Genomic DNA, 12,152 nt, shown 5'->3' on the forward strand with positions numbered 1-12,152 from the left:
AGGTTTTGTCATCATGTGATGATGACAAAACCTTGTCGAAACGTTGTACATTTGCTGTCATGTTAAACTTATATTAAAGTTTTTCTTCATTACCCATTTAAGCCGTCTCCAGCCATTATTAGTCTCAAAGTGGGTTCCTCGTCATCGAATTTGAAAACATATAAAAAGTTCAGAAAAACATAACTGTTTAAAAAAATTGTTAAAATTGGATTTAATGTCTGTATTAATTATAAGTATTTTTAAAAACATCTAAGAAATATATTTAAGTTAAACTATGTATAAGAAATATATTATTTAATTTCTCAACAAATTTACACAAATTATACCTCTAAGGAAAGCTCAAGACACCAAAAGTGCAAAGCTTTGTTATTCAATAATAGATTAGTCCAGCAATTCTCAAACTGGGGTCTTCAGACCCCTGGGAGTTCACTAGTCATGTCTGAAATTTCATTAAAATATTTACAAAATATAATTTATAAAATAAAAATATTTTTCATAAAGTTAAATTAAAATAAATTAAAACATTTAATTTTGGAATACAGCTTTTTATATACATGGAATCTTTTTTTTTTCAAAACAAAAAACACTGATAGGGGTCTGCAAAAATTTTTTTAAGAGGGGTCCTCAGGTTACTAAGATTTTAGAACTGCTGGATTAGTCTAAAATGATTTACAAATATTTGAATGTTTTACAGTTATTTGATTTTTATATTGTCAGATTCTTCCAAAATATTTCCAACAAACTTAATCAGGTCCTGTGAAAGTATGCCCTTACACTTTTTTTACGTAAAAAAAATACTTGTACTAAAAGTATCTTTTCTAATGATCCAAAGAGACAAAAAAGTATTTATACTTACTGGCATCATGGTTTTTTTGCAGCTTAGCTGTGACATGAATTCGAGCATCAGCAGTCCCAAAGAATATTCCAAGCCTTAATAAAGAGTCATTTTGTTCGACCAATTTTGATATTTCCATTTCAATCTTAGTGCCAAGAACCTGTGTGCTCTAAAAAAAGAATACAACTTGAAAAAAGGATTAAAAATTTGAAATAATCTTTAAGTTTTAATAACAGTTATGGTTAGCTATTCAACCCTATGCCAACAGGTCAGACATTTTGATTAACCTCCTAAGTACCAGTTAATCACGAAACTATACACATTAAAACTCTGAATATACAAAGTGTATTTTCACAAACTTTAGCAAGCTTTTATTTTTAATCTGATTTTTTAAATAAAGTATTTCTACTAAAAATTTATCTGTGAATTTATGAAGCCTTTACTGAGTCAATAGAGTGAAATTACATAAGAATAAAAATACTTTTTTCACCTTATAAACTTTTCATACTTCATTTGTATAAGCTCTAGAACCTCCTAAATGAATATCAGAAGGTTTTTTTTAGTAAAACTGTACTTTATCTCATATTTTTTCTATTCTAACACTAACTGTAGTGAAATCATCAACGTACAGTAAAATGAAAAGTCGAAAAATATGAAATACTTTTTTTTTTCTACTAGATTGACTGCTTGTTCTAATAGAAAATTACAATTATTTATTCTAACAGATTCAGGCATCTTACCTTTTTACAACTGCTTTCAATTAGTTTTACCATTTCATTTTTCTTTGAACCATGTTTAACTAGCGTAACAAAGCTTAGGATAAACAAACTATCATTTTACATCATTTGACAGCATCCTGCATGTTTTCCTTGAATACAGATCACAATTTTTTTATGCATTTATTTTTTCATTTAGAGTTTCTTATATAATCTGATATGTTTCAAATATTTAGATTTTAGTTGTTTCCATTAAACATTTAATAATAAATAAAAACATACACAAAAAGCATGAAATTTAACCTTACTTTAGCTTTGAGGCCTTTTGTACTTAGGTGTGTGATTCAGTAGGTCTATTTCTTTCACTATGTTGGTTTAAAAAATATTTTGTGGCTTTCAAATATGCATTTTAGAACACAAAAAAATATATCAGGTGCTCAACTAAAATGCCCCAAAACTATACAATTTATTTGACTAATTAACCTATAAATAGGTTAAAAATTCCATTACTGCTTGGAGCAACATCTTTAGTGTAACACATCAGACTTTCCTCATGAACTATCAGCTCTGACTACTAAAACAAAACAATCATCTCTTTCTATTGGTTATAAGCATGTCCAATAGCAATATAAGAGAATATTATTGACATCTTGTAGAATACAAAGGGAAGGGCATATCATGTTGGTTGAACAAGTAATGATATGTCAGTAAAGCAAGAAGAGGTTGAATTTCTATATTCTGGCTCATCAATATCTATATAATATGTTTCTAATTGATTGAACAATCCAAAGACCCTTTATAATGGAAGAGAAAAAATCTGAGAAGTCAGCATCACCATGTCATGAGACTCAGAAAGGTGAAGATCGAGAATTTAAATATTTGTCGTGGAAATTAATAAATTAAAACTATTCATGCCAAGTTCTTTAACATACATTGATAATAAATGGTTTATTTAAATTTATAATATAACTTTCTAAAAAAAGGTTGTGACATTGACTCTCCCATGTGCAGAGGGTTAAAGCTAGTAACTTCAACATTTTAAATAGCTTTCTTTTTATTCAAATAGTTTCACATAAATGGGGTTGGCTTAACTTTACTCATTGATTGAAGTTGTTACTTAAAGCTTTAAACCTAATATGTTTTGTATGTAAAGAAAACTATGCATAAAAATCAATAAAAATTAAAACAAAGAATAATTTAGTTGAAATTCAATTTATGATCCTAGTTAAGTACAAACTGTAGTATTTCTGAATTTATGTTAGAACTATTTTATGTTTACTCTTATTACATAAAAAAAAGGATATTTAAAAAAAATCTTACTTTGATACTTTTTTTTCCAACACTATGAATAACTAAACTAAAACATAGTACTACAATCAAATTTTGAGAAACATTCTAAACTTAGCTGAGCATTGGGTTTGAAGAATGATTTAATTCCATGTGAAAATTTCCACATTTACAAAAATATACGTAATTTTTCTAACTTCTGAAATCATCAAAGCTAGTATAAAAGCTTCTAACAGTGTCTAAAAAACTCAAAACATTTTCAATGTTTAATGAAATGAAGAATAGCTGTAATATTATTAAAGCAAGAGCTGTACCAATCAACAAAACTTATTAAAAACCAAATATTTAATATACATTTTAATTACAAATTTGCAAGTTTCAAATAAGGCTTACAGAGGGTCAATCTTCATTCACTGTAACAGTAAGCCAGAACTAAACTAACGAGACTAAAAAATAACCTAAAAGTAATTCTTTAAATACAATGTCTTTGTGTGCAGATAAAACAAATTGTACAGTTTACTTTTCAAAAGTAATTATACAAATAAACAGCTTATCCTTTAATAAGGGATTTAAAATAATAATGTTTACAATATTCATGTTAAATATATTCTTATTTTTGTAGCCTAACTATATCTCTTGTAGGTTGTGAAGGAAAGGATGATCCCTTAAACATTTAATCATATAAACAAAACCAAATATCCTTAAAAGTATGTATGAATGAATAAATAAATGCAAGAAGTAGTAGTAAAACTATGAACCCACTACTAAAAACAGATATCCACATAGATTAAAACATATATATACACTAATTAAGTTTTCTCTGAACAGTGTTTTGGTACTAATTTTAACATGAAGAAAAATATTTATATTTACATTAACAATTTAATTATGTCATATCACCACACAGGTATGATTTTAAAATCATGATAGATTGTTTAGGCAGAGTATTTATAATGAATCTAAGTTTCAAATGGACAGCAACTGCCTGTTGTAGAAACCTACTATTTCCTTGTCATTAAAAATTAGATATTCTTAACACTACGACTAGTTATCTATATGTACCTGATTGGCGGTTCTCAGCTCCAGAATGCTTTGAGTGGGTAAGAGAGCCTTGACTAGATCACAAATTGTTCGTGGTGTCAGATAGTTGGACTCAACATTGAGAGATTTCAAGGTCTTGTTCTCTTCAAGGGCTTGAATTAGAATCTGTAGTAATTGAAAAAAAAAAGGGTATTCTCTAGTAATCCATTTTTTACGATTGAAATATGACATCTTCCAAAGGTAAAGTATTTTTTTGCTTTTTAGTACTAAGTGTAAATAACTACAAACTAAACATAACATTCATATATGGCTTAAACTCTTTCCAATGATACTAAAACACTGAACTAATAAATTTTATCTTATAAGTTCAGGTGATCCAAACCATTAAAAAAACAAGTAATTTATGAAAGGCATTCAGAGAATAGCAAATTTCTTTTCAAAACACTGATTAAGAAGGCTCTTTATCAACAACTAAATATTAAACAAACAAATAGATAAAGAAGGCTCTTTATCAACATATAAATATTAAACAAACAAATAAATAAAGAAGGCTATTTATCAACATATAAATATTAGACAAACAAATAGATAAAGAAAGCTCTTTACCAACATATAAATATTAAACAAACAAATAGATAGATAAAAAAGGCTCTTTACCAACATATAAATATTAAACAAACAAATAGATAGATAAAGAAGGCTCTTTACCAACATATAAATATCAAACAAACAGATAGATAAAGAAGGCTCTTTATCAACATATAAATATTAAATAAACAGATAGATTACAGAATACAAGCATCCACACAATTAGATTAGATTGAAAAATGAAAGAGAGATAGAAATAAGCTTCTAGTTATAATTTGTCATTTAATGTGAGCATTATCTTTCAAGAAAGTATTAAAGCAAGGTCCTTACTGTAACTACTCCAATTAGTTACGACTTAAAAACTGAGATGAAATTAAAGGTTACAATGAAGTTGGTCAGGAATGAAAATAAAAAGCAGACTGATAAAGATGATGAATGGAGAAAAATATAACATTTATTCCACATAAGCATTGTAAAAACAAGAAATCTGAAGAATACAAAGCAGAAAGTTTAGATTCTTGCCTGTTTTCGATTTTTTTAAATTAGGAAATAAATATATAAAATATTTTGTACAGAAGATAAACAAAGACAAACTGGACAAGTCATTTTGTAAAACAAACCTCTGTCTTCTACTCTGGAGTATTCTTATAGTAAAAACAACTGTTACAAATATTTAAGACCCACAGCCACAAAAAAAGTAGGATCTTTTACTAAAACTTTGGCTGAAACAAAATTATGAAAAATATAATCTAAAAAGTGCATAAAGTGCAATAGTAATTATTAGTAAACAGTTTAGCTACATTAGTTGAACTGATTTCAACACAACTTTCAGATTTTCAATTGGATACCACGAAGCATGGAAACAGCACTAACTGGCAGAGTATGTGATGAACACAAAATACGACAAAAAAGACACTTAAAACAAACTGACTTGATTTACTTTTTTTCTGTTCAAATTCTTTGCATTTACTTTTTTGAGTGATTAATTTTCAGTAGTATTTTGTATTCTATTTTTGTCTTTATACAATATTTCTTTTGTGTGAGTGTAAGTGTGTTCATTTGGTGGGAGTTGTAAATAATATGTCGGTAAACTTCAGATTATTATTTATACAAGTTATATACATTTTTTTACAATACTATAGTATTAACCTTTAAAAAGAAAATTTTCAAAAATTTTCAACAGAAACAATTTAACCATACCTCTACAGGACCGTCTGTAAGATCTGTGTTAGCCAAACTTAATTCTTCTAAATTTGTATTGGTTTTCAGTCCTTCAAATAGTCGCTTGAATTTTTCTTTTGAAACATTCTATAAGAGTAAATTCATTTATCAAAAAACATACAAATATATATATCAATATTGCAACAACCTTGAGCATCACAAAACCAAAATGAAACATTTAACTCCATTAAGATACGATTTAAACTATTAACAAAATTAAAAGTTTGTATTTCACTCACAGAAGTAACAAAGAAACAATTTAAACTACATTTCTGCATTTTACTTTTTGATGAAACAAAATATCTTTATCAAATAGAAAGAGAACGCAATAAAAAAAAACTAAATTGTAAATTTGGTGTTTATGTTGTCTTTTATTCACCACAGTAAGTTTAAGTTATTATAGAAGTCCAAATCATGACCTAAGATGTCAAACCCTTTTGAAAAAACCACTAAAAAAATGCCCACTTTTTATGGTATCATGCAAATTGTTATAATAACTTTGTAGTGATCTACTCTATATTATTATTTTAAAATAATTTGAAGATTTTACTGCCCACTTTGGAATCTACTAAGAAAAATTTACAATTAACAGTATCGTATATGAACAAAACATGCAAGACAAAACAATGAGGGTTTTCTAACAGTTTATCTACTTCAAAGTAAAAAAAAAAATAATTAAGAGAAGTTAATTATTTTTTTGGGATTAGTTTTAGCCTGTAGTTGATGTCAAAATAAAGAATTTTATAGAATACTTTAAACTCTGATAAACTATTCATGTTTATTAGTATTTAGTTTGTTTAGAATTTCCTGCAAAGCTATATGAGGGCTATCTATGCTAACTGTCCTTAATTTAGCAGTGAAAGACTAGAGGAAAGGCAGCTAGTCATCACCACCAACCGCCATCTCTTGTACCAATGAAAGTGGGATTGACCGTAATATTATAACACCCACAGAGCTGAAAGGGTATGCATGTTCAGTGAGACAGATATTGGAACTCACAACCAACAGATTGTGAGTTGAGCACCCTAAACACCTGGCCATGCCAGGCCTTGTTCTTTAGTAATCAGTAACTATTGGTTTCTAAATCATTAAGTTAAAAGTAATAGTATGAGAAAAAACTATACACTTTTTTTTTACTGAAATGTACGTAAAACAGGTTTAGAAGCCATAATAACAGAGCTTAATTTATGTTGCCTACTTTTTAACAAACCAACACAGATTTCAAGCTGATATGAAGTATAGATAAGAGAAGGTAGGTAATACATAATTTTGTATTTTTGCCATAATATGCTGGATGTTATAAAACAATTAAACACATTGAATATGATTCTATTATTATTTTCAAATTGCTTGAATCTTTCTATCTTTGTATATACAAGTTAAGAAATCTAATAGCTCTTGGTCTTTCAAAAAGTAGACTTTTCTTTGTTATAGTAAACAGAAAAATTTACAAGGCATCAGACATTGTCTTTAAGTGTTGTCAATGATGATGATGGCACAATTAACTTTAAATATTCTATTCCCCTATTTTTAAGAAAAGCCTACCTTTCAAAAATTCTTGGGTTATATCAAGTTTTTTCAAATTTTGATGAAAAAAGAAAAATTCAAAAATGAATGATACCACAACTAAAAGCTTATGTTTAAAAAACAACAGAATAATACTAAACAGTTAAAAATGCACATACACACACACACTAATATATTTATTTTCATGTTTCCAGTTTACCACTCCTTGTGCAGATTAATGATTTCATGTAAACTAGATGTTTCTCCACATGCCCTTTATTACGAGATTAAGCCATCATGGAATACAAGTATTGTTTAATATTTAACTGTATTGCTCCTATCACCATTTCTAAATTCCTTTCTGCATATGGTACTGCATTACATTCAAAATTTAATTAAACCTCTTTACTATCAATATAGATAAATGAAGTTAACATTATAACATATGTTATAATTTGTATTTTTATGTTATCTAAGTTATAATTCCTTTGTTTCAAAAGAAACCTTTAAAAAAAATATACTTAAACTGCAGTATTCATGTCACGTGATCCATGCACAATGAAAAATCTTGACTTTAGCAACGGTTCATTGTTAGCCACATAAGCTAGCAATGTCACAAGTATGTACTGCTAAGTACAATACATTTATATTGCTGTCTGCTTGATTGACTATAGCACCTATGGTGGTTTCTTGCCTAAATATGCTGCAGTTAGAGAGACAGTTGAATTGTATTTAGATCTTACTTTTATATTTTAGTTAATTATGTACTATTTCTATTTTAAACATCATACTTGAAAGGTTTAATGATTTTTATAAGTTTAACCTGGTGTTGCCTGGATTGTGAAGGTGTACAAACAAGATGGCATCTTTCGCGTGTGCAAAGCATTAGTGAAACGAGTCATTGTATAATAACAATAAAGCCCCATGGGCACCAGATGTTGTATTGACAGAAATAATAAAATACAAAGAATTGGAAAGAAAAATCAAAAATAAACTATAAGTGAAAAGATAAAGACGTGAAATTATAAATACTAAAAAAAACAAGTTTCAAAAGACTTATACAAAGAGCTAAAATGTATGTACATATTTCCAGTTCTTAATTTTATATATTTCATTGCAGTGTACATTGATGATAAAAGGTAGAGTTGTGATATAATAGAGAAAATAGAAAATAAAATATAAACATCTACCTTAAAAAAAACTGTTGATATTCATATAGGAGGTTCTAGAGATTATGCAAATGAAATGTGAAAACTGTAACATAATAAATAGTATTCTTAAACTTAATATAAAAATCACCTTACTGGTGAACTATTCAGAGTCTGAGTGCAAATAACTCTCTCAATATGGGCTCGGTCAATTTGACTGTACATGTGACCTCTTTGTACTCATTTCAAAGTCTTTATAAATTTGATACTACTAACTCTTAATATAGTGTGTATATATCTTCAAGAATTTGGCAGTCTTTCAGTATACATTATAATCTTTCACATACAAAAAATAATATTTTTAGAGAAGAATTTTTACTAAACTAAAAAAAGATTTGTCCGTAAATATATAGAGTATTTGTTTTGAATAGTTTGTGTGCAAAGTGATTTTCATGTTAAGATTAAAAATACTTGTCTTCATCTCAAAATTCATTTGTGTAATCTCTAAGACCTCCTAAATATATTTCAAGTATTTGTTTTCAGTAAAACTTCATATTTTTTATTTTCTAACTCCATACAAGGTTGGTCAATTTGACTGACCTCGTAACCACAAAAAATCTAAATAAATCTAAATTACCCTTTTTTCTTTCTAGAATGACTTCAAATGTAACACGAAACTACATTCGTTTTTCCCAAGTAGCTTTAAACTCTTTACAGTATACATCTATTTATAGTTAAATTTTATTGTTTTATTCCCTTTGAACTTGGGGAATGTGCAGCTCATATTACGCTATTGAATTACATTACCCACGAGCTACTCTGAGCTGCTCGCGTGTGTGCCTCGTGAAATAATATTATATTATTATTTATTTTACCTAATCTAACCTTAACTAAAGAGATCCCTATTTTTACATTTTATTTACTTTTATAATAATAAATAAAGAATACACATGAAAAATAAGAAATAAAGTACTTACCCGTGTACTTTTTTTTTTTGCTGTCGAATGTCGATGATACTTAACCCTACTTTTTTTTATACTAATGGTAGTAATGCACAAAATAATTTTTATTTAATTAAATAATGCACCAAAGAACATAGATTAATAACATTCAAAAAGCAGATAATTTCCTATAACTATCACAATTTTTCTGGCTTTCTAACAATGCGACAAGAGCAGTCACAAATTCATCTAAGCTAGATATTATCTTTCCCATGGGAATGAAGCTTGTACTAAAAGAGAAATTGACAATTCTCTGTTCAGAACACAATGTAATATGATACTTCATTTGATACATGAAAACCTTGACTTTCTATTGGTTATAGATAATATAGAATTAAACATACGAGAGAACTATTAACAAATCCTGAAAGACAGGATGTGACAGGTAGGTGTGCCAAGAGGGGTCTGATTTTCTATTTGATGGCTCTGTAACTAACCAGAATTGAAAGTTATACAAATTATGGTTTGTATGAGCAATGATGATTTTATAGTGAGTAATTTTAAGTTGAATTTCGTTCTTATTGTAGGGGTGGTGAATAAAATAGAGAAGATGCAATGCCTACAGAAAATTTGTCACCTTTATCACACTAGGGGAAATTAAGGATTTTTTTAAATATTGCCTTATAAAATTAAGAACTTAAAACTTATATACTATTAAAATATGGACTATTGTCTATGATTTTATGCTATACTAATTGGTATAACATAAACAAAAAGGAGTTTAATAAAATTTTGAATGTAATCCACTAAAACCTCATGACATGCTCAGTAAATGATGCCTGAGAAGATAGTGTTAAATAACGATTTTTTTTTATTAGAAATAGTAGAAAAAATAAATGTTAAATATTTATTTTTCTGAAACTACAAACTTTTAGGAAAGTTCTTGTCAAATTTTAAATAATTTCATTCACTAGTTTTAGTTTTGGAATGACATATGACATGAACGACATTACCTACTAATAAAATTAGAAGCTGGGTTAAAGAATTAAATTACATTTATAAAATACGAACAATAATTGGCTGTCCTTTAGCTTATAGAGCTCTAGTTCTGCTTAGTGAAATAGTTTTAGGCTAGAGCCAATACAAGTATTTGTAATCACACATACACCCACAAGCATTTTTAAAGCATTAGACTTAAACAATTATCGTATTTGACCTTTAAGATGGTTAGCTTACATGACAATAATCCTGGGGCAAAGTCTTCTACATTATGATTACCATTTTGAAACTTATTCTTCAACTCAAACTAACCTTAATGTTGTTCCAGTTAAGTTTTTTGAGTGATGAGTCATTCTTTACAACTTGATCCAAAGTTTTGTCTACATTAGTGTCATTATCTGGTTCAAGCCCTAAACACTTTGGTTGAGTAGCATGTACAAGACCTGAAAAATAGTCAAATAGTTTGCTTTAAATTATTTTATCTGTGAAACAATAAATATATAATTAATGCATTAAGCTTCTACACTCTTTATAAGAAAAGCCTCACTGCACCCTCAAATGTCCTTCAATATTTCTACTATTTCTGGAACAGTGACTACAGTCTCCTTCTTCATTCTTGTCTGAATTTCCATTGGTGGATTACAACATTCTCCACACCTTTACTAGTAAAATTTGTGATATAGAAACCCAAGCCTCAGCAGCCAAGTAGGTACACTAATTAAGGTTCATCATAATAAAGAGACTGACTATCCAATCATCTTCCTCAGCTATAAGTAAACAGTGCAAGAGGTTCTTCCTATTAGACACTTGACTATCTCAATCATACACTGGTCCATGGGTTAATATTTAGAGGAAAGAGCATGAATTTGACAATCTCATCCTGATTCCTGAGGGTTTCACTAGACAAATGAGAAGGAGCACTACTCTAACTTCTAGTTTGGAATGGTGTTTCTTTACAGAGGATATAAATACAGTTGTAAACAATTAATGAACACTTAACTGTCTCGCTGTACATTTTTCTTAGCTTTCATTCAATGGTAACATCTTATATACAGTCTTGAAGGAACATTGCTTTTTTTATTTACCTGTGGTCGGTATTGGCAACCCGTGTCTTGCATTAGTATAGACCATGGTAGTGATGCATTTCTTGCTGTCATTATATATATAAGAGCATCTGAGTCATGACAAGAAACATATGGTTTGCATAATAGTTATACAAATTAAGTTCTTGGCTTCATCATCTTGTTTATTTCTAAGAAACTCTAGAATTGATAGGAACAGCAGCAGAAAGTTTCTCTCCTTGAATATCAAATAACCATATGTCACGATGAGACTTGAAGTGCTTCAGAAAACCAGTGCTAGTTTGAAACATGGATCACCATTTCTGGTTTTATTATGTCCAAAACCTTTTATATAAAATGGAACAAAATAGGATCACGCAAGCACCCCCCCTTTGCCAAAAACCAAATGTAAACAGTGTCTCCCAATGTACTGCTCTTAGTTTACTTCATGGATTTCCATTCCTTGCTTCACTCTTGACTGTCTAATTTGAAAACAAATTTCTTCAATGTTTCATTCATTCATCTTCAAACTTGGTATGTTGTTTTTCCAACACCATAGGTATGTTAAATTACTCACAATTTCTTCCTGTGTCAATTTTTCAACAAATCTTAGTTTATCTTGAGGAAGAGAGCAGCGTGCTTCTATAAAACCATTACTAAGGAATATCAAATGTCATAAACCCTTTAAACAGCAAAAAGTGAGAGAGTTGGAACTCACTTTTCAAAAAATTGTTTGATTTGGTTTGGTTTGTTTTGAATTTCGCGAAAAGCTACACGAGGGATATCTGCACTAGCCGTTCCTAATTTAG

At 28.6% G+C, this 12,152-nt stretch overlaps 1 protein-coding gene across 1 annotated transcript in view; it reads right to left on the reverse strand.

Moving 5' to 3' along the window:
- Positions 1 to 12,152, reverse strand: part of LOC106466036 (tropomodulin-like) — a 26,177-nt gene that overhangs the window by 4,051 nt on the left and 9,974 nt on the right. The window contains exons 6-9 of the mRNA XM_013926281.2: positions 10,595 to 10,725; positions 5,668 to 5,775; positions 3,901 to 4,044; positions 857 to 1,004 (exon numbers count right to left, since the gene is read on the reverse strand). Coding sequence (XP_013781735.1) covers positions 857 to 1,004; positions 3,901 to 4,044; positions 5,668 to 5,775; positions 10,595 to 10,725 — 531 coding nt within the window. The remainder of the gene's footprint in view (positions 1 to 856; positions 1,005 to 3,900; positions 4,045 to 5,667; positions 5,776 to 10,594; positions 10,726 to 12,152) is intronic.

Source organism: Limulus polyphemus, unplaced genomic scaffold, assembly GCF_000517525.1.
Source record: "Limulus polyphemus unplaced genomic scaffold, Limulus_polyphemus-2.1.2 Scaffold2130, whole genome shotgun sequence".
NCBI lineage: Eukaryota > Metazoa > Arthropoda > Merostomata > Xiphosura > Limulidae > Limulus > Limulus polyphemus.